At 42.6% G+C, this 24345-nt stretch overlaps 1 protein-coding gene across 2 annotated transcripts in view; it reads right to left on the reverse strand.

Annotated features, from left to right (window-relative positions):
• Positions 1–24345, reverse strand: part of LOC126469813 (mucolipin-3-like) — a 170607-nt gene that overhangs the window by 58719 nt on the left and 87543 nt on the right. For both annotated transcript variants that reach the window (XM_050097092.1, XM_050097091.1), the window contains exons 6-7: positions 21760–21856; positions 3180–3298 (exon numbers count right to left, since the gene is read on the reverse strand). In XM_050097092.1, the coding sequence (XP_049953049.1) occupies positions 3180–3298; positions 21760–21856 (216 nt within the window). The remainder of the gene's footprint in view (positions 1–3179; positions 3299–21759; positions 21857–24345) is intronic.

Below are 24345 nucleotides of genomic sequence, written 5' to 3' on the forward strand. Positions count from 1 at the left end.
AGGTCAATGGCGGTGAATGACCCGGTGGATGTACCTGTGTTAAGGATGCACAGCTCGTGGGATGTCATTAGGCCCTCCAAATCCCGATCGTGAAGGAAAGTAGAGATCAAGCCCCAAAAAACATGATGACCATTGAAATCACCCAGTAGGAGAAATCATCAGTGCATTTGGTCTATGAGATCTATGAGAGCCTCAGAGTCTACTGCATTTTGCAGAGGCAGATAAAGGGTGCAAACAATGATCCTCTGACACATACGAATTTCAATGGCAATGGCTTGCAGGTCAGTAGCCAGGGGGAGAACAGCCCTTTCCTCAGTCATGTCATCCTTGCAATAGAGCGTATAGCCACAGAGTAAAGGGGCATCAGATGCTTTAAAATATGTTTCCTGCAAACATGCATTGCTGTGCTAGGAATTTCAGTTCCTCCACATGTGTCCAGAACCCATTAATGTTCCATTGTATAATGGGAGCCACCTATCTTGGGTTAACACTTTAAGCTTGGCTTTCTGCCAGGAAGGAGAGCCCACAATGGGTGGAGGCTCAGTCTTGAGGCAAGATGATTGCTGCAGTCCAACATCAAGTTCCATCACCTCTGAAGGACATTGAAGAGAGACGTCAGATAGGATTATGTCAATATTGTTGGACTGCGTACCTCCTGTCTCCTTCAGTGGGCGTTTACTCGCCTTCGAGTGATTTTTTGGGTTAAGGTTGTGGTTGTAGCAGCACGGGGTGGTGCAAAAGACTTTACCTGTGGAACGGCAGGAAGTTCCACAATGTCTGCAACCACAGCCTGTCCTGAAGTTCTGGGGGGAGGGCCAGGCTTCAATGGAACTGCACCAGCACAAGTGCATTGACAAACGCAGGTGCTAGTGCTGAAACTCACAACCTCCATTAGTGTAGCTGCATCAGCCTTCCGGACTGACTGTTTCAGGATGGAAGAAAATGAGGCAGTGAACATGGGTGGCTGCATGGACTTTTATAATCTTGGCTTCACAATATGGGATGTGCTTTGACGTTTTCATTTCCTGTATCTCCTGCTCCTCAAGGAAAACTCCGCAGTTACTACTCCACCCAGGGTTATTCCCAGAGCAGTTGACACATTTTGGGGACAGGAACAACCAATTCCATCATGGGAGGTTTCACCACATTTCACGAAAGTGGCTTCTCAATTACAACCAAGAGTAGTGTACCCAAAGGTCTGGCATTCAAAACACCACATTGGATTTGGGAAATAAGGCCACACACTTAGGCGTAGGGAACCTGCCATGAAACGCTCTGGTAGTTTTTTGCAGTTAAAAGTAAGGATAAAAAGAGTGATTTCACAAGATCGTCATCCAACCATTTCTTAACATTTTGCATGCCTTCCCGGGACCACTTAGCTTTCAGTTCTTCTTGGGGAATGCCAACTAGATCGCTGCAAGCCACACCACCATTGCTGTAGTTCAAGGTGTTGTGCACTTCAGTATCTATCACATACTCCCCGAAGCACTGAGCTTTCTGAGGGTTCTTTACTCGTGAGCTAGATGTTTCAACCAACCGAGCCCCATTGCACAAGTGCTTAACAGATTTTAAGGTGCCAGCAATGCTTTCTAAGCCTTTCTGTATGAGAATCAAGAAACTTTCTCAAAACTATCCTTTTTGCTTTTAACTATAAGAAACACATTCTGCAAAACAGCATGCAGTCTGTTACTATGGACTGAATCACGACGACTGGCTATACAAGCCCTGCTGTTAGCTTGGGTGGTGGTACCTCCTTGCAGTCCATCCTTTCCGCTGGGAGGAGGAAAAGAAATATTTCGGAGGATCCATTTCAGTCCCATGAGCAGCTATGGAAGTAAAGGTTCGCTCTGACAGAGTCCCACGTGCCTGAGTAAGCCTTATACAACTGAGGAGCGGCAGGCTCCCCTGAGGTTGCCTGCTAATGACTGTTCCAACTCAACAGCCATGCATCTCATCAATGTGTAGCACACCTTGAAATTGGAAGGTGTTTTATAGATGTTCATTTCATCCTCGCGATCCGAGCTGTCAAGCCAAGATCCTCAATCCCCGAGACACACAATGTTCCACCACTGTGCCACATGGTGGTCACTGAAGCATGCCCAGAGATTACCAATACAGAGGACTGGTGGCGATTACCAGCCCCCAGCTCAGGAATCCCGGTGTCACCAAGCCTGTACTCAGCAAACGAATGCTGAGCCCTGAGGGCAAAATGTAAACAAAATAGAGGGGGGAGAGGACAGGATTTTGAAAAAAATGGCTTTTTTGACAAACCTGGGTGTACCGTTGTAACAAACATTAGACACCATAGAACATTTATTAGACATTAATTTTTTTATATCTATTACCATTTCAACAGTATTCACTGATAAATATTACTTGATTGTTTTCAAGGGTGTGTTTCACCCTCTTAAAGGTCACACAGGCATATGTAAGAAATGTATCTTTTTGCTCTACACTACAACATATTGGAAGCCCATTACTTTCAAAGTGTATTCCTTGGGTAGGTTTACTTGCATGATGTTTTCTATTATGGCCACCTCTGTTGTGAGAGATCTAGCCATTGTTATTGTATTGGCTGTAGCTATCAAGTTGTGACAGTACAGAGAAAATGTTGCACTGTAAATTAAATACGATGACACTCATTGTCTTCATTGTGGATGATAAATTTAGCTCCAGCAGATGTCAACCGGAGTCAGCCGACGGTTGGATAGATGACATTACAGTTACATGTAGTCTACTTAAACCAATAGTTGGCCACTGATGCACCATATATATATGGATCATGATAACCCCTTCAGCATCAACTAACACCCGAAGATGGTAGTTGCACAATAAATGATGACAAAGATGGCTGTAGGTCTTCCATTTCCTTGCAATAATTTTCTGTTTTGTGGTATCTTTACACACACACACACACACACACACACACACACACACACACACACACACACACACTCTTATCTTTAAATTTGAATGATAGAAATTATAAATGTGTGTGTGTGCGCGACTTGGGTTCAGTAGTGTGTGACATCACAGATGTTAGATGCATGGTCTATAAGGTGAGCACTGAGCTATTCTCACACAAATATTTGTTTCTTCACATTAATAAGACTACTTGGACATGATAAAAGTTAGACTAAAAACAATCAACTATTTATTAGATTAGAGTCAATATTTACCCACTTCAGTTCTTGAGCTCGATAAATTGCTCTGCTGCAGAGAACCAAGGATGCACTGCATATGATGATCACGAATGAATTTAGTATGGTCCTGAGAATCGAATCGAGCTTATTATCCGCTGTGAAGAAAAAGGAAACAGCCCATCATAACATGCACAGTAATTTTTTACAGTATATACACGTAACTCTACAACCCCCCCCCCCCCCTTTCTCTCTCTCTCTCTCTCTCTCTCTCTCTCTCTCACACACACACACACACACACACACACACACACACACACGTGTCTCTTCTCAAACTTTCACAGTACAAAATTAAGAAATTAAGTGACAACAGATGAAAAAATGTTTCAATCTTGAGCATCTGTACACAGTCAGTTGGAATGAACAATAAATATTTGAGATGTTTCAGTGAGAACAATTTGTTGGTGTGCACAGTTTTAATAGATCATGTTGAATCTCTAACACCAAAAGAATGCTTTACAAAGCTGAAAAGAAAACAACTTTTGGCAGACGTTTTGATTAAGAAAAATTTTCTCTTCCTTCTTTCAAAATTGTCACTTCCTGTTTTATAGTTTTCATAGTATTCTTTGCAATAACACCCTCATTCTTTTGGGGTATGTTGGTATCTGTTTGCGAGGGTAGTAATGCCCAAAACAGGAGATGTGCACAAGTAGATCTATTTCTCTCTCAAATTCTAACTTGTAATTCACATTTTATAAATTCTATCCACATTATCTTCTTCCACTTACATCAACTGGACTAGAGATAATGCTGGCTTTTACTGGATCATTACCTCAAGGCTAGCGTGTGCACAGTATCTGTCACATAGAAAGACCATTCAGATTATCAGCATCTCTCAATAGGAGGGGTAGGTCAATTTCCACAATTCCTTTAGAACAGTTTTGAAACAACAACAACAACAACAACAACAACAACAATCACCACCACCACCCATAGTATGATAAAATCACAATGTTTAAAGATATTAGTAGAAAGGGAGAATATTAAAAATGAAGTAGTGGACTGAAATTAGTCCAATTTATTTGTCAATGCTTGTGGTCCGCACAACACTTCTGCAAAAATAGGAAAGAGCCAGGTTATCCGATGCCGGTTAAAATACATCTCCTAATATTTTAGAAATTAGTCTTATTGCCTCACAAAACTTTAAAACTCCTGGCTACATCTGTCAAATATCTCAAATAGAGAGCAGCTCCATAGGCAGTTTAAGGCCTGCTTCCTTGTCAGCAAATAAAATACTACCAACTAAAATGTGTTCTACTGTTAGTGATATACTGCTGAGTCTATTTGCTGTAGGAGAAAGTCCTGTGTCAGGGTAATTTGTCCAACACACTTCTTTCTGCCTCATGGGGGCTCCAGGTCATGTACCTAATGACCTAATGTCGTCCTCCCCCCTCCCCCCGTTTCTCCATCTACTTCCTCTTGTCCCAAGTCACCAAAATATGAATCTGCAGGAAAGTCTATTATATTAGAAAAATTCAAATAATGTGCTGTTTCATTTTCTATTGAAAGCACCACCAAACCACGTAACTGTTATTGACTCATAATGGAAAATCAAGCCTTTTTAAAAATGATTTTCAGTTCAGAAAAAGAAGCTCCGCTTTCTCAAGGGTCACAGGTACTGATAGATGCTTCAGAATTGCTGCAAAAACATCAGGGTAACAATACCAATTACCTACATTTCACTAATAACATACTTGCTGTCTTTTACACCAATGAGTTTCAAAATTTGCACTTTAAATGACGTTTTTATCAAAATAAGGTATGCTGGCAGGAGAGATGAAATGGCATTAGAAAATATACTTGTATACTTAAATGCTTCATTTGTAAGATTTTTGTTTCAGATGGTAGATATGAACAAGAGTTTTATTACTCTGTATGTGTACCTCCCTTTATTCCTTGATATAATTTATGTAACTGAGAATAAAGGGTGTTAATCTTTGGGTAAAAATCACTGCAAGTATAATTACTGTATGATAAGCTATACATGGATGAGAGACTGACAAAGTTTTTTTATTTGTTTGTCAAGGAATTTACACTACATGCTGCATCTTTCACAAATCACAAATGTTGAGAGATTTGTCACACAATTTATGTGACAATCCTTTGTTGCTGTTTCTGACAATGCAGTTACTAAGGGGTCATATTCAGCTTCAGTTTCCATACTCTTTGATTGCAAGGCCTTTGATGGAATACCAATTTTTCTTAGTATTATACAATGAATAACAAAAAGTGTAACAAAGCTTTAAGACTGAATTTCCTTTTTAAGAATTATTGTTACAATTTGTTCATTACATTTCTTTGGCATAAGAATTATGTTGGTCAAAGTGTTAAAAAACAAACAAATCTTTCTTTTGCAAGTTTATATATGGCAATGTATTTTGCAACACAATGCATAGCATTTAATGACTTTAGCTTTACCTTTGAAGTACTCATGGAATAAGTTTTTACATCCTGCCACCATTGCATACTGTGTCCAAACATTTGCAGATGTCAATTGTTTTAAAAATGGGGATCATTTCTTGATTAGCCTCTGCAACATTGTTAAGGTACAGCATGTGAGTTTTTGTGTTCTCATAAAGGTAAGTTATTTAGATTGGAATATCTCTCCAGGTGGCACCTCTCTCTCTAAGCATTGGCCATGCGGGCAGAGAGGCTTGTATATTTGCATAAAGCCGAGGACTATGCTGGCTGTAGGGCAGCTACTGGTAGGGTCTCCCATTCTAGACAGGCCTCAGTGGGTGAACCAGTGTCTCAAAATGCCTCACCTTTCCCATATCCATTCCCAAAGTTCACCTTTCTCATATTCACTCCCAAAGTCTTTCCTTAAATGCTCAGATACGCAGTCCAAGGAGTGACATGATCTGTGTTGAGGGGTGTGTGGCACATGGGAAGATGTGACATTAATGAAGCCTCACGGATACAAGCAATCTTCCTGAGTAATTAGCCTTGGACCACATGGTGCTCTGTAGTGTCAACCAAATAAATTCCTAATTCTTTTGAGACCAAAATGGAGAACACACAACAAAATAAAACAAAAACTGAGAAACTTGGTGAGACCTCAAACACCCAAAAATTGGAGCTGGAAGTGATGGGAGCTGTTTCCACAGTTTTATCGGGTGATGAACCAGTCCTATATGTGGAAATTGTCACAGAGAAGTTGGAACGGGTCAAGATTAAACCCTTTTCTAATGCTCAAAAGAGAAAACTACTTATAGAACAAAATGGAACGGATGGGAAAGACTGGGTACCTAAACATAAATGGATGGAATAAAAAGGTCTTGAGCCTAAGACTTTTTAAAAAAAACCTCTCAGGGTGAAGGGGGTAAACAGACCTCTTCTTCCCCTAAGACACACAACAAGAGAACGCAGTAGGAGTCTAATTCTCCCAGTTCTCATGATAATTGGAGCCAGAAAAAAGCAAGGCAAGAAAAAGGGAAACAGACATATGGTACTACAGTCTCAGTTTTCAGGAGGGCAGTTACCCAATACGGATATCCACTGGCCAGCATAACCAAGCAGCAGGTGGAGCTGCTTCTCTTTGAGAAGACTGGGGAGGCTCTAAGTCCACATACCAAACTCAGGAGGGTCTGTCTGGACAAACATGGTTTTATCTTTATTTGTGAGAAGATGGAAACAGTGGATTGGTTTAAAGTCATAGTGCCCACGATATCTCTGTGGGAGGGGGTGAAGGTGCTTGTCAAGACAGCGACTGAGCTCTTCAGGCCCACAAAGGTATCAATATGGATACCAAAACTGCTTAAGGGTACTCCTCTATAGACTGTTTGAGAAAGTATGGGTGCAGAACTAGGTCATGACAGAGGACCAGAGGGTAATTAAGAGTAATAAAGATTTTATCTGATGGCCAAAACACTTGTGGTGGAAGTTGGTGAAAAAGTCCCCGAGGGCAATGCAAAAACAGGACCTGGAACTATACTAAGGGTTCTCTCACGTTACTAACATGATAATCAAAGACATCTGAAGCAACCATGGTGGCAAGTTGGAGGCTGCAAGTGTTGCACATAAAAGTGCAACAAAGTAAAGCAGCAACTGACACCCTGAGTCATCATCTGATAAGACATGAGGTGGACATGGCCGTGATCTAGGAACCATATCTATACAGTGTGTTTAAAAAGGAATATACACTCCTTGAAATTGAAATAAGAACACCGTGAATTCATTGTCCCAGGAAGGGGAAACTTTATTGACACATTCCTGGGGTCAGATACATCACATGATCACACTGACAGAACCACAGGCACACAGACACAGGCAACAGAGCATGCACAATGTCGGCACTAGTACAGTGTATATCCACCTTTCGCAGCAATGCAGGCTGCTATTCTCCCATGGAGACGATCGTAGAGATGCTGGATGTAGTCCTGTGGAACGGCTTGCCATGCCATTTCCACCTGGCGCCTCAGTTGGACCAGCGTTCGTGCTGGACGTGCAGACCGCGTGAGACGACGCTTCATCCAGTCCCAAACATGCTCAATGGGGGACAGATCCGGAGATCTTGCTGGCCAGGGTAGTTGACTTACACCTTCTAGAGCACGTTGGGTGGCACGGGATACATGCAGACGTGCATTGTCCTGTTGGAACAGCAAGTTCCCTTGCCGGTCTAGGAATGGTAGAACGATGGGTTCGATGACGGTTTGGATGTACCGTGCACTATTCAGTGTCCCCTCGACGATCACCAGTGGTATATGGCCAGTGTAGGAGATCGCTCCCCACACCATGATGCCGGGTGTTGGCCCTGTGTGCCTCGGTCGTATGCAGTCCTGATTGTGGTGCTCACCTGCACGGCGCCAAACACGCATACGACCATCATTGGCACCAAGGCAGAAGCGACTCTCATCGCTGAAGACGACACGTCTCCATTCGTCCCTCCATTCACGCCTGTCGCGACACCACTGGAGGCGGGCTGCACGATGTTGGGGCGTGAGCGGAAGACGGCCTAACGGTGTGCGGGACCGTAGCCCAGCTTCATGGAGATGGTTGCGAATGGTCCTCGCCGATACCCCAGGAGCAACAGTGTCCCTAATTTGCTGGGAAGTGGCGGTGCGGTCCCCTACGGCACTGCGTAGGATCCTACGGTCTTGGCGTGCATCCGTGCGTCGCTGCGGTCCGGTCCCAGGTCGACGGGCACGTGCACCTTCCGCCGACCACTGGCGACAACATCGATGTACTGTGGAGACCTCACGCCCCACGTGTTGAGCAATTCGGCGGTACGTCCACCCGGCCTCTCCGCATGCCCGCTATACGCCCTCGTTCAAAGTCCGTCAACTGCACATACGGTTCACGTCCACGCTGTCGCGGCATGCTACCAGTGTTAAAGACTGCGACGGGGCTCCGTATGCCACGGCAAACTGGCTGACACCGACGGCGACGGTGCACAAATGCTGCGCAGCTAGCGCCATTCGACGGCCAACACCGCGGTTCCTGGTGTGTCCGCTGTGCTGTGCCGTGCCTGTGATCATTGCTTGTACAGCCCTCTCGCAGTGTCCGGAGCAAGTATGGTGGGTCTGACACACCGGTGTCAATGTGTTCTTTTTTCCATTTCCAGGAGTGTACATATTAAAAAGAATTGTGTTGTCAAAATACTGATCAGCGTGCTGCAGCTTTGTTACTGGAGGAATGAATACTGTCTGGTTTACATGCATTGCCAATAGATGTCAGTTGTCTTCTCTTTGCTTGGTTGCCATCCTATGTTGGAAAATAGCTACTCTGTAGCAGAAATCGTTTCGCATTCTTGAGTTTGTGAAGTGTAATTCTGTGATTACAATGCAAAGACATTTCAGATTGAGGTACCAAATTGATCCTACAAACAGATGGAACATTAACAGATGGTATCAACAGTTTGTAGGCACAGGACGTAAAGGACAGAGTCCTGACCACCCTGATGTTGCTGCCAAAAATGTCGCATGATTTCAAACTGCTTTCCAACATACTTCTACAAAATCAATTCCTCAAGCCATTTGGGATTTAAAACTGCCTATAACAACAATTTGGTATGTCCTGATGTCTCAATTGGTTCTGAGGCTATACAAGTAACAACTATTACAGGCTCTCTGTCACAATGACAAATGCGAACATGTGGCATTATCTGACAACCTTTAGAATGCTATTGACAATGATAACAATTTTGCCTAATGCATTGTGTTCAGTGATTAAGCAACTTCCCACATTACTGGGAAAGTAAACAAACACAATGTTTGGATTTGGGGCCTATAGAACCAATATGCCCACACTGAACATGTATAAGATTCATCATCAAAAGTCAATGTGTTTTGTGTTATATCCCACTCATCTGTTTAGACTCATTCTTCTTTTACGGAAATGCGGTTAATCATCAGCAGTATCTTGCTATGTTACTAAACTGGTTGTTTCTGATGTTGAATAAGGACAACTTCCTTTTTCAACAAGATCGGACACCCCCTCATTGGCGTCACCAAGTGTGTGAATATCTGAATGAAACTTTACTGAGCCATTGGTTTGGTCTTCAAACTGCCAGCAATTTACAACTTCTCAGTTGCCCTCAGTGGTAGCTGGATATGATGCCCTGTGACAACTAGTAGCATGGTTTGATTAATGACAATGTTTACGCACCAACGCTATCCCAAAGCTAGAAGATTTGAAGAACCAGATCCGTACTGCCCTAACATCAGTGACAATGCACACACATTAGTATGGAAGGAATTGAGTACTGACATGATATTGGTCGTGTCACTGATGGAGGACATAATGAACTTGAGAGATTTGTAAGTGTGTAAACGGCTCTAATGTTAATGCTACAACTTATTACCAGACTTACTGCAAAATATTAAAAATATTATTAGGGACATCAAAACAAATGCATTACGAGAAAAAGATAATCAAGTTAGATAACAAAATAAAAGTAAAATGGGATATAGTGAAGGAGGATACTGATAGAACCAGACATGAAGAGGTGCAGACAGCATTAAGAGTAAAGATACATTGGTAACAGATGTGTGCAGTGTTGCAAAACTTTTTAAGAAGAATCATGCACAAAATTGTTTGAAGTCCAATGAAAAGTACAGAATTAAACTCTTGAGGCTGATCAGCTGTGCATCACATGCTGTTGACTCGCCAACAATGACCAACCAATGTACAAAAACCACCAACAAAAGACCACGTGCACTCTGCCACTCACCCTTAATAATACTCTGTGATGTCACACACAACTGAACCCAAGTCCATAATGACCACCACTCAAATTTAAAGCTAATTGCATATACATATAAGATACCGGAAAACAAAATTATTGCAGTCATTTTGCGACTTCTTATTAAAATAAGAACACATTATTCACATTCCAGGCTACTATCTATTGTTCACTTGTGTCAACAGTTCTGGTTGCCATAAAATGCTGTATCTTTTCTCTCAATACCTGAAATACGAGAGGAGCAATGTCATGATCATAGTGGTCTTCCACAACTGCCATACAAACCATATTCAGGAGTCATTCATACTTGTTTCTTCCAATGTTTTCTGTTGCATTTTCTCACAATGCTGGCACCATCTGATGATTTCCTTTATCACGATGACATCCTTTACCAGAAGATATTAGTACATGTCTTCTGTGATTCCTTTCATCAGGTGTGATATTTTGTCAGCTTCTGTCATATTCGGATTAGAGAGAACTGTGGCAAGGGATAAAACATTCTGTATGCACGATTGTGTCAGTAACCCATTATGTTCAGTGCAGTTCTTCAACTGTTGCTCTGGCAAGCAGATTTTCTGCTGGTTTTCGGCGAATGTTTTCTTCAGTTCAGCCTGGGATTTATCTCAGTTACTGGGCTTTTCTTCATTGTTCTCTAATCATTGATGGGCTATGCCATCTAAGTACACATTTGCCACACACATCATGTCATCCCATTTGTTGTATTTGATGACTTGGCTGAATCCTTTCCATCATTTCACAGGTTCCTGGCCAGTATCTTTGGGAAACACTAATGGGTGACTAATGTGCAGCTGAGTTACTGCTCTTTTGGAATCCATCTTTCTCCTGAATATGTGTATCTTAGAATGATGTACTGCTTGCATTCTAATTCTTGTCAGTGTAGGTGACAGCTTTTATGCTGTCCAATTCGAGCCACGATGATGTAGGTGTTTCGAATTGCCCTCCATCTCCACAAACTGTAACAGCCAAACCACCATCAAGTCCAAATGTAAAAGTCAAGTCATCCATGAAGTACAACTCTTCAGGCAGTTTATTATGAACCAACAGAACAGGACTGACCTCCTGGATAGAGTATACAGCTATTTATACAGAGTATAGAAATGCTGGTGAGCCTGGAAATGCATTGCAACAGCTAAATATGTATTGGAATTGGCTATACCTCCACCTCCACCTCCCTCTGTCCATCTCCTATCTCTTCCCCCCCCCCCCCCCCCTCTACATCCATGAGCCTTGTTTACTGTTATTGCATGGAAAACATTGAGTGGGAATTGAAGTCACTTAATGCGAGTGGGGTAAATCAGTTGAGATCACTGGTATGTGAGGTATAAGAGAGCCCTTTTCCAGTTGCTCGAGCTGCAAGAATAAAAGCTTCAATGACAGTATTTCATCGTGTTTTAATCTGTGAACAGGTAGGATTATGCAGTCATAAGTGATTCAGGTTCTGCAGTATTGTTTTAATTATAAGTCAGTAAATACAACTTTCCTGCTTTCTGTTAAAACTGACTGCAAGGAAGAAGAAACAGCATAGTGTCGCGTATACAGCTTTTGTTTAAAATTATATACAAGGGGAAAGAAAATAATTATAGGGAAGAAAAAATTTGTCTAATGGTTTAAATGTCCTACTACTGTAGTTAAAACTGATGGTGATAAAGAAAACTTAACTACATATTTTCACAGCACAGTACAGCATTTTCTTTCTCACACTTGGTTTTAACAGAAAACCTGTAAATTATTTAAGAGAATATACAGTCTATGTCTGTCTAAATATTTCTCAGAGTACTATGTAAAAAATTTGAAGTAAATTGTTCAAGAACTTTGGGATTTTTGGTAACAGGTTAAATGTCGTCTTGTTTTTATATAGTGGTAGAGGTTACCAACATAAGAATTTTGAGAAACTTCCAGAACTGATAAATACTAAATAAAAAATACGTCAGGGTGGTCAAATTTGAGCCAGTGACCTGCAGCACAGAAAAAACAGTAAATATTTGCAATACTGTAAGTAGGGATGTGATCTTGGCACATTTACCTTAATCACCAAAAGCAAGCTGTACAGTTTTCCATTAGTATCACCAAAGTTATCCCATCACTAAATAAAACTCAAAGAACCATAATGGAATTAAGATGATGTAACCTGCACTTAAAGTGTATCCCCACAGAGATTATTATCTGTACCATTCCACTGGCTGTCCGGCAATAGTGCTGTACCTACATGCTGCTTAGTCTTTCATGTCTGGAAGCCATCAAATGAAGATGTGCTGAAAAGTAATGCATCTGACTACTATGTGAAAACTGTTAAAGCTTCTTAAATAAACCAAAAATTTTTTAACATTCTACATCTTTATTCTTTATGTCTACATATTTTCAGCCATCCTCCATTAGAGGGCACCAAATTGTAATGTGTAACAGGGTGATTGTAATGCAAGTACGCCAGGGCATGAGAACCAGTGTGCTGTAATCAAGTTTCGAATGCAAAGAGTTTTTAAAGACATAGAGCACCCTTTCCTTCAGCACAACAATGCCGGACCATGCACAAGTGCTGCGACATCTGTAACACTGTTAGTTTCTTTGTTTTGTTTTAGGGCGCAAAAACAACTAGGGTCATATGCGTTCATGTCAAAGACAAAGAGAGGAGTTTAAAACAATTATATGTCAATCCCAATCGATGGAAGAGAAGACAGCTAAAAACAGGGATGTGGAGAAAAGTCCATAAAATATGCAGTAGAGAAACAGAGGTCCAGAACTAAAAGTTAAATCACCTTCGCCATATTGCTATGATAGATAAAAAGTAAAACACGGTCAACAGACTGCGTGTCATTCTTTAAAATGGCCAGTAAGCCAGAAGGAAAAAACAAACGAGAACTTAAGTGGTTAAAAAGAAGGGCATTTTGTCAGGAAATGACAGATAGTCACAAGTTGATAGTAATGTGCACAAAGTGATGGGGGAGCACCACATAATACATGGTGATGGCTAAAAAGGCAGTGCCCAGTATACAACCAAGTTAAAATTATCTCCTCACAGTGAGAGGGCCAAGAGGTGGTCATCCAAGCTGCTGGGAGATGTTTAATAACCCAGAGCTTATTCCCATGAAGGGAGGACCAGCGGTGATGACAAAGTGACACCACCTGCTGACACACAGCAATACAGAGATCATCGGAGTGAATGTAAGAACTAGTGGGTTGAGGTACGAGGACTGCAGCCATGGCAGCAGCATCAGCAGCCTCTTTCCCTGTCAGAGCAACATGACCAGGAACCCACATAAACATCAGTGGCTCCATCAAGAAAGAAAAAGGACAGCTTTCCTGGACCTGTTGCACTAAGGGATGGATGGTGTACAGCACACAGAGGCTTTGAAGGGCACTAAGAGAGTTGAGTAGATGATGCAACTGAAAAGCCTGTGTCACTGGATGTACCGCATGGCATGATAAGGGGCTCAGAGCTCTGCTGTAAATACTGAGCAGTGTTGTAGAAGTCAGTATCAAAAAACATCAGCGCCAACGATGAAGGCACACCTGCCGCCACGTTCAGTCCGAAAGCTGCCAGTGTACACAAAGGTACTATCGCAAAGTTCCACGCAAAGGTCGTGAAACTGAAGGCGATAGAGCGAGGCTGGAGTAGTGTACTTAGGAAGTGAATGAAGGCCAAAGTGAACACGGGCCGCCACACGAATCCAAGGTGGTGATGGGTTCACACCCATTGGGAAAGTTGCAGGTTGCTTGAAGTTAAGTTGCTGGAGCAAGAGCTGAAAGCAAACTCCAGAAGGTAACAGAAGAAGAACACGCGCTGTAATAGTGATCAAAGGAGTCATCAAAGGAGGCAGCATAAGATGGGCACCCACGCATGACAAACGGCATCTTCTGAGGAGAAAGTCACAGTGGTAGGATAGCGGTAGTTCGGCAGCTTCTGTGAACAGACTCTCAATTGGGCTAGTGTAAAAGGAAACAATGGTCAAATGGATGCCATGATGGTAGATAATATTGAGATAGCATAAGAGGGACAGATGTGCAGATGCGCGAATGAAACAACCAGTCTAGTTTTGAATGGACAAGGGACAGATACAAACAGAGGAGGGTGGTCCTATCCGCTCCCTGGGAAGTATCACTGAGGACACATAGGACACTGATGGACAGTGTATAGCAGGCAGCCACATAAGACACATGGGAGGACCAAGAAAGCTTCCTATCAAGCATAAACCCCAGGAAATTCATTGTTTTAAGGAACTGAAGAGCAACAGGCCCAAATGTACACACGGTGCAAGAAACTAATTGCACTGCCAGAAATTCATACAAACAGAAAACTGAAAAAACAAAAGCCATTGTCGATGTGCCATGAGTAAAGACGATCGAGACATTGCTGAAGATGCCGCTCAAGGAGACAAGTCCATGGAATCGTCAACGAAAAGGCAGCCGGATATGCCAGGCAGGAGATAGGCCATTATAAGGTTAATGGCGATACCAAAGAGGATGACGCTCAGGACGCAACCATGAGGCACACCGTTTTCCTAGAGAAAAGTGTCTGACAAGGCAGAACCCACATATAACTTGAAAACTTGGTCTTTTAAAAATTCCTGAAGAAAATGGGGCGGGCGGCAATGGAAGCCACACACAGAGTGTATGGAGGATACCAGTCCTCCAGCAGGTGTCATAGGCTTTCTCCAAATTGAGAAACAAAACTACAGTCTGGGATTTCAACAGAAAATCATTCATGACATGGGTAGACAAAGTGATGAGATGGTTAACTGCAAAATGGGGTGCTCGAAATCCTCACTGTGCTGTGGCCAGTAAATTGCAAGGCTCGAGCCACCGTACCAGCCAGGCATGAATCATACATTCCATCACCCTGCAAACACAGCTGGTGAAAGAAATGGGGTGGTAGCTACAAAGAAGGTTTTTGTCCTGACCTGGCTTAGGTATGAGTATAACAGTGGCCTAAATCTGGGAAATGTGCCCTCTGCCCAAATGCCCAAATGCGGTTGTACATATTTAGCAAAACGTGCTTGGCTGCAAGGTGCTGCAACATCTGAATATGAACAGTGTCTGACCCTGGGGCAGAGGATCGGAATGAAGTGAGAGCATGATCTAGCTCCCTCATAGTATAGATGCCTTGTCACACTCATTATTCTGAGAAGATAAATGTATCACCAGAGCCTCCTGCACTCACTTTCGATGGAGGAAGGCAGGGTGATAGTGGGAGGAGCTCAAAATCTACGCAAAATGGCAGCCCAAGGTGTTGGAGATAGCAATAGGGTCCACAATGACAACTGCTACTGTCAGGCACGAAATTGGGGAATGGATCTTCATCCCAGAGAGCTGTCACAAATTGGCCCACACAACGGAAGAGGGACTGGAACTGTTAAAAAGAACTAGTGAATGAAGTACAGCTATCTTTTTTGCTCTCCCAAAGAATGCGACAAGACTGTGCACGCAACTGTTTATAATGAATGCAGTTTGCCATCGAAGGATGACTGGTAAGAAAGTGGAGAGCGTGTCTCCGTGTGCAAATTGCACCATGGCACACCTCAGTTGACTAAGGGACCGGGGCACGGCATGGTAAAGGAGTAGTGTGACGAATGAAACATTTTCTGGTGGTAATGATAAATTTTGTAAGATATTCTACCTGGTCATCACAACTAGGGAAATGATGTTCATCGAAGGACACCAGAGAGGAGTAAAGCCTCCAGCAGTCGGCCTTAGAAAGCTGCCATTTGGGTATGCACGTATGTGGAGTAGGAGTCAGCAAATGGATAGCACACGGGAAATGGTCGCTCGAGTATGTGTCAGAGAGACTGGACCACTTGAGGCTATGGGCAACCTAGGCACTGTAGAAGAATAGGTTCAAATGGGGAAAGGCGTGAGTGCAGTCTGAAAAGAATGTGGGGGGGCTCCCATGTTAAGGCAGATGAGGTCAAGGTGATTGAGAAGGTCAGCCAACAGGGCACCTCTCAGACAGGTTCTGGGAGAACCCCAAAGGGGATGGTGTGCATTAAAGTCACCAAGCAGTAGAAAGGCATGAGGTAGCTGCCCAATAAGCTGGAGGAAGTCTGCCCTGCTTACACTGGATGACAGAGGGATGTAAAGACTACAAAGGGAAAAGGTCAAGTGAGGAAGGAAAAGGAAAACTGCAACAGCTTGAAGGTGGGTAGTCAGGGAGGTGGGTTGAGTATGAACATCATCCCGTATGAGCAGCACAACTCCCCCATGAGATGGAATTCCATCCTCGAGGGGGAGGATGTCAAAATGAACCAGGAAGAAATGCAAGAGCTCAAAGCAGTCATAAGGAAACTATTTTGTTTCCTGAAGGCAGAAAACAAGTGGATGCTGCGATTATAAGAGCAGCTGTAATTCCTCTTTGTTGGATCAACGGCTGCAAACATTCCATTGGAGGAGAGTCATGATGAGGAAAAAATGATGGGCTGTCACCTCGGCAGCTGCCGAGTGCCAGCCTTTGAAGACTCGCTGCTAGAGGTCACAGAGGCAGGAGGATCCTGCTCCGTGAGGTCTACAGAAGCGTTGGCATTCATCTGCTATTGGCCTGCGAAGTCCAGGCTGAAAAGCAGTTTGTGGTGTGCACCGGTGACACGAAGGTCGGACGGGTGAGGGTATCATGTGGCGACAGCACCAGAAAGGATCTCTGAGTTGGAAAAGGGGATGACCATTAGCCTTTGTTTGACTTCTTCAAGCCTTTTTAGTTCACATAGGAAGACTCTGATGTTGGTTGGCTGGAGGGACATAAAAGTCTTCACGGGAGTATTCCATCTGCCTTTTCCCACCTGCCAATTGTGTAGCTGGTGATATCGCCCCTTAAGGCGAAAGTCTGGTGGCTTGTTGCACAGCTGGAGGAGGAGACGCTGATGCTACCACGACACTGGACAATTTCACAACTGCAGTGCTGGATTTGAGGTCGCATGTCTGCGTGGTCCTGTCCTTCGTGGAGCGAGATGTAGCAAGAACAGTACTGTAGGTGCCAAATGGTAGAATGTACAGCTTCCGACTGGCCAACAACTTGCGAGTGACAGGGTAAGGCGCTCTTTCTTTCACCTGGATCTCCTGGACAACCTGATCATTGAGACACATGGGACAATTGTGGGAGGAGGCAGCATGGTCACCATTGCAGTTGATTCAGCACAGAGATGGAGGCGGACCACCGCCCTTGTGAGCATCCCTACCACAGGGTTACACATTTGCCTGGGTGTCAACAGGACTCTCGAGTCTGGTTGTAACAATGACACTGGTAGCAGTGCATTGGGACATAATGTATGGTTGGACTGTGATAACTTCATAACCTACTTTAATCTTTGATGGAAGAACCACTCTATCACAAGTGAGAAAGAGAGACTGTGTGGATGCTAAGGAGCCATTAAAATTGCTACACCAAGAAGAAATGCAAATGATACACGGGTATTCATTGGACAAATATATTATACTAGAACTGACAAATGATTACATTTTCACGCAATTTGGGTGCATAGATCCTGAGAAATCAGTACCCAGAACAACCACCTCTGGCCGTAATAACTGCCTTGATACACCTGGGCATTGAGTCAAACAGAACTTGGATGGCGTGTACAGGTACAGCTGCCCATGCAGCTTCATCACGATACCATAGTTCATCAAGAGTAGTAACTAGCGTATTGTGACGAGCCAGTCACTCGGCCACCATTGACCAGACATTTTCAATTGGTGAGAGATCTGGAGAATGTGCTGGCCAGGGCAGCAGTCGAACATTTTCTGTATCCAGAGAGGCCCGTTCAGGACCTGCAACATGCGGTCGTGCATTATCCTGCTGAAATGTAGAGTTTCGCAGAGATCTAATGAAGGGTAGAGCCACAGGTCATAACACATCTGAAATGTAACGTCCACTGTTCAAAGTGCCGTCAATGCGAACAAGAGGTGACCGAGACGTGTAACCAATGGCACCCCATACCATCAAGCCAGGTGATATACCAGTATGGTGATGACGAATACACGCTTCCAATGTGCATTCACCGCGATGTCGCCAAACACGGATGCGACCATCATGATGCTATAAACAGAACATGGATTCATGCGAAAAAATAACGTTCTGCCATTCGTGCACCCAGGTTCGTCGTTGAGTACACCATCGCAGGTGCTCCTGTCTGTGATGCAGCGTCAAGGGTAACCACATCCATGGTCTCCGAGCTGATAGTCCATGCTGCTGCAAACATTGTTGAACTGTTCGTGCAGATGGTTGTTGTCTTGCAAACGCCCGTATCTGTTGACTCAGGGATCGAGACGTGGCTGCACGATCCGTTACAGCCATGCAGATAAGATGCCTGTCATCTCGACTGCTAGTGATACGGGGCCGTTGGGGTCCAGCATGATATTCTGTAATACCCTCCTGAACCCACCAATTCCGTATTCTGCTAACAGTCATTGGATTTTGACCAACGCAAGAAGCAATGTTGCGATCTGATAAACCGCAATTGCGATAGGCTACAATCCGACCTTTATCAAAGTCAGAAACGTGATGGTATGCATTTCTCCTTCTTACACAAGGCATCACAACAACGTTTCACCAGGCAACACCGGTCAGCTGCTGTTTGTGTATGAGAAATAAGTTGGAAACTTTCCTCATGTCAGCACGTTGTAGGTGTTGCCACCGGCGCCAACCTTGCTTGAATGCTCTGAAAAGCTAAATATTTGCATATCACAGTATCTTCTTCCTGTTAGTTAAATTTCGCATCTGTAGTACGTCATCTTCGTGGTGTAGCAATTTTAATGGCCAGTAGTGTACTTTTTTCTTCACCCGGTGGAACGCAATGACACCCTGATCAGAGAGGTATGTTTGGATTTCTGCCTCAGTCAGACCATCAAGCAGCCTAGTGTAAATGAAACCACAGGAAGAATTCAGCATTCGATGGGCCTTGACACGAATAGGACAGCCATGGAGGAGTGAACCTGCAAACAGTTGTGCTTGAGAATCAGAAGTAATCTCCAAAAGCAAACTGCCATTGCATAAAAGAAAGCAGGATTACACAGGGCCAGCAACTGCATCAACACCTTTCTGAATAATAAACGGATTTACCTTAGCGAAGGACTGGCTGTCTTCAGTACTTGAAACCACGAGGAACCTTGGTGCATCAGGGAGGGTCTTTGAAATGTTAGCCTCATTCCATTTATGTTTCATAGCCACTGACTGTGAAGATGACTGGCTCATTGTGAGAAAATCCCCCACGATTTCCAGCGTCTCCGACGGTGCACTCCTAACTGGGGTCCCCCTTCAGAAAGGGGCTCACTTGCTTTAGGTGATTGTTCACACATCAGGTCACAACTCCCAAACACATGACAGAGGGACCAATTGGCAATTTGGGAAGGTAGCAGCTCAGGCAATCACTCCTCCCTGGGCCTGGCCTGTACCAGGGGGTACGTGCGAACGCCACCTGTTGACATGGGGCTGGGAATTATGTGATACCCCATCACCTGTTATGCATCACACGTATAGGCCAACCTTCAGGAGTGCACAGGGAGGAAGAAGAAAAAGAGGATGCCAAAGCAGAGGAAGGATAGGATCAGGTGAATAAGAAATAAAGAAGGATTGAAAAACAGAGGAAAGTATTCTGATACTGACTACCGGAAATGCAGAATACATTTACAAAAATTGTCCAGACATTTTCCCCAAGGGAGGGGAGGAAGAACTGCAAGAGGATAGACACGCAGCATGGAAGGGAAAAGATGCTGCAATGGCTGGGGCCCCGTGGTAGCCAAGCACGAGTCTGCTGAAGAGCGGTGAGGCCCCTGGGGGTAATACTGTTGTATTCACTGTTATTCATCACCCTTCATACAGTCTTGACTTGGCCCATCCTATTTTCAGCTGTTTTCAAAATTTAAAGAACACTTCACTTTCAATAGTGATGAAGCAGTGCAATCAGAGGTGAGGTTGTGACTCCACCAACATAGACAAACATTCAACAGTAATGGTAGCAACTAAGTGGTTTCTCATTGGGAGATGTGTATACATCTCCAGCGTGACTGTATTGAGAAATAAATATGTAGGTGTGTAAAATAAAGATGCAGAATGTTGGTAATGTTCGTTTTATTTAAAACTCTAAGTTTTTACATACAGAATTTGGATGGATTACTTTTCAGCATGCCCTCATATAATCAATATATTACGTAGCAATCTCACTTTATAATGAATTAGTGTATTTACACTACTATTACCCCCCCCCCTTTCTCCCCCAAAATAAACAAACTTTATTTCTTGGAAGTTAAAAAATGGGTGGCTACAACTGGACATTAATTGCTATGTGCTCTGTATGCTGTTACATAACGATTTTCTTGATCATCGAATTTACTATTTATAAGGTGCTCACATAGTGCCTGGCTCCTATATTCTATAACAGGATTAAGCGAGCTCAGAGCTATACAATTTCTTTCTGGTTCTCTGATTTTTCTTGTCATTGATGTGGTCATTATTGTACACTTAACCTATACTAAATAAAGTCACATGACACTTTTTCCAGAAAGTAAATCAGATGGAAGCTCAACCAAACTCTTCTGTAATCATCCCTTTATGTCCGCCTCCTGGTCCTTAACATACAACTACAGGACTTTACCATAAAACATAGCTGTTCATTTTACCACAGCCACAGCCCTTCTATCATCCTACACAAGAAACCAGGGTTTGATTCATGAGCAGAAATGAGGTGTACAAACTTCATACCTGTTTCAAACTTAATTGAAGGTTTTCTAATACATCAGGGATAAATAAAAGTCATTTTCTAACATGTAATATTTCCACTTCTACCACATTTCTGCTAATGTTCTGTTGCCAGTCTCTGCAGAGGCTGTAATTTCTTAGATCAAACAATATTCTTTTCCTTGTTTGTACAAGATAAATGCACAATAATTTAGACAAAATGTCAGTAAGGATCACATTCAAGGCTGCAGTAGAACACAATATTCTTCGTCGTTTTCTGTTTACTACAGTATGTGAATTTATCTACATGCAGCCTGTGCCTTTTGAAATGCTCACAAACAACACCTTGACAGTACAATATGTAATAAGTTTGGTAACAATTATCGTTGGACATGTCAATACCTTCCAAACAATCACCAGATTTGCCTTAAGAATTTTCTTGTGAATAAAGTTATTAATTCTTTGCTGCTCTTAACTCTAAGGTTAATAAAACAGGCACAATGTTATCCAACAGCATAGTAATAATACGAGCTTACCGGAAAGTGAAGTGATGCATGAGGTGTAAAAACCGAAATAATCAACGGTGTGATGAAGCAATGGAGACTCCTCTGCTCTCTCAAACCTATCATTGTTAAGAGGGGAAAAAAAGGTACTGCTTATTTTCAAAACTATGAATTATGGAAGTTTAAATCTTGACTCACCTATATATTCCACATCGCCCTTGCATAATAATCTGACAGCATCAGCATCCAGTGACAAAAGCATTTGACCATCATGATCTCGATTATCAAAGTCGATCTACAACATCAAGAAAAAGCAGAAAACAAACCCTGAACGAGAACTATATTGTAGGAAAACCATGATACTTCTATAACATGTATTTTGCACAAACGTTTTCAGTGGAGGAAACAGTTTCTTAAAAGACCATTAAACTATAATTTAAATGACATCACTTTCACCAGCAACTGTACTAGACGATATAATTCCCACAATTGCAGTTTTGACTTTTAATTCATTTTAAAATAGTTAAGTTATACCCAATAACAAAACATTGAAATTAAACATTTCACAAAAAGCTTACGCATTTCATAGCACTTCCATAAAATAATCTGGATTGATAAAAAATTTGTAAATTTATGGTAAGATCTTACGGGACCAAACTGCTTAGGTCATCGGTCCCTAGGCTTACATACTACTTAAACTAACTTACACTGTGGACAAAACACACACATGCACATGGCCAAGGAAGGACTCGAACCTCCGATGGCATGAGCCGTGTGGACCGTGACAAGACGCCTCAGACCGCGTGGCTGCCCTGCCATTCTTACTTTTCCAGTTATCCAGTTCTACAAGATTTACCTCCCTACTAATGTTTACATCAGCTATGGGCACATAAGCAATATTGTCAATTATCACTACAGATTATTTCATAGAAATGCTGTAAAATGTGTGTGCTTTTTGCATATGGAATGATTAACTTTACTGTTTAATATCGGTTGCATTTTAATCACTTGCAAACGACTTAAAAGTTGAAATTGCAATTGTGAAAATTATAATCAATAATACACTCAATGGTGAATGCGTCATTTAAAAAATTCAACAAGACTATAATCCTGAAACAATAAATTTGCAATTAAATAACAAATCGTGTAAATGGACAACAGAAAAATTTACATTTCAACCATTAAAATCTAATTAAATAAAAAAATAGCCACCGCTTAACTTACAGATAAGTCAGGTTATAATGACACATCATCAATAATTTTCAAATACAGTGTACTACTTAACATGAGTTTTACATACACTTTTGATGTTTAATGACTCTTACCTAAAGGTGTCAATTTTATTAAAACGTTCATCAGTAACTCTTGGAACTGGCCACCATCATCATCATAAACCCAGTTCCGTCCCCTTTCAGGAAATGAATGAATACTTTAACAATAATTCATCCGTTGAAGACTTTCTGCCTTATTTTAAACTCTACTATAACTTACCATGATATTTTCCTCATTTGAATAGTTAATCAACACACCATCTCTCAGTGATGATGCAGCAAGATAATGATGGAGATAGTTCTGTTATTTGCATGAATCAATTAAGAACTATATGTGATTGTGGACTTTCTGGTATATTCAAATGATAAAATCTTCTCAGGCCATCAGCCAAGTGTTGGCGTCATCTTGTTACAATGCTGCAGTGAGTTTCTATCTCATTATCTTCAGGCGACATGTTAGGATGGAATGTTCTGCATATCTACACAGCTGCTGGACCACTGATCCCTTCCAAGGGTGGGTCCATCACATCTCCTGAAGCAAAGGCCATGGCAATGGTGGTGATGAGGGAATGCAGCACCACATAATATGTAGAACACAGCATCCCAACACTCCGCGTGAAGCTGGTGGGCACAAAACTCATTCAAATATTTGGACAATACAATGTTACCACTTGGCTGATCAGCTGCAAAGATTTTATGATTAAGAATTACATTGGAAAACTACAAGAGCTGCATTTAAAGCTAGTTTTTGCTGACACAAACTTCATTCTGCCATAAATAATATGCACAAAGACACTGGTGGTAAATATAGTTTTTGAAGTTACATCTACATCTACATTTATACTCTGCAAGCCACCCAACGGTTTGTGGCAGAGGGCACTTTACATGCCACTGTCATTACCTCCCTTTTCTGTTCCAGTCGCGTATGGTTCGCGGGAAGAACGACAGCCGACTTGCCAGGGCATTAGCGGATGTGCTCAAGATCACAAGATATGGCCGCCAGCTCTGCAGTGAAGACACTGCACCCATCTGACACTGAGTGGTGTTCAATATGTCCTCCATGGACATACACAAATCCTACGTGACCATCAGCCATCAAGCCGTTGGTGTAAACCACTTCATGGCCCCAGTACATGTCAAGAATCAAGAGGGAGTGATAGCGGAGGGCAGCACTGTTAACGGAGTCCTTAGGGCCATGCGAAAGGTCCAAAAGAATCTGCGGCCTAGGTGTACACCATGGACATGTACGTGGTTAGTTGGTTGACTGATTTAAAGTGGGGGGGGGGGGAGGGGGAGGACCAAACAGAGAGGTTATAGGTCCCTTGTTCCCAGTAAAAGAATTACACAAGGCACAAGGGAAGAAGGAAAGAAAAGGAGACGCACAGCACAATAACAGGGGAAAGGAAGAACCAGAAGAATGGCAGGAGGACAACCAACACTACCATGGACCAAACAGGAAAAGAAAATCACAGAGAGAAGCAAGAAAGAGGTAGGAGGAATAAAAACAAGAGAG

This window comes from Schistocerca serialis, chromosome 3, assembly GCF_023864345.2.
Source record: "Schistocerca serialis cubense isolate TAMUIC-IGC-003099 chromosome 3, iqSchSeri2.2, whole genome shotgun sequence".
Lineage (NCBI taxonomy): Eukaryota > Metazoa > Arthropoda > Insecta > Orthoptera > Acrididae > Schistocerca > Schistocerca serialis.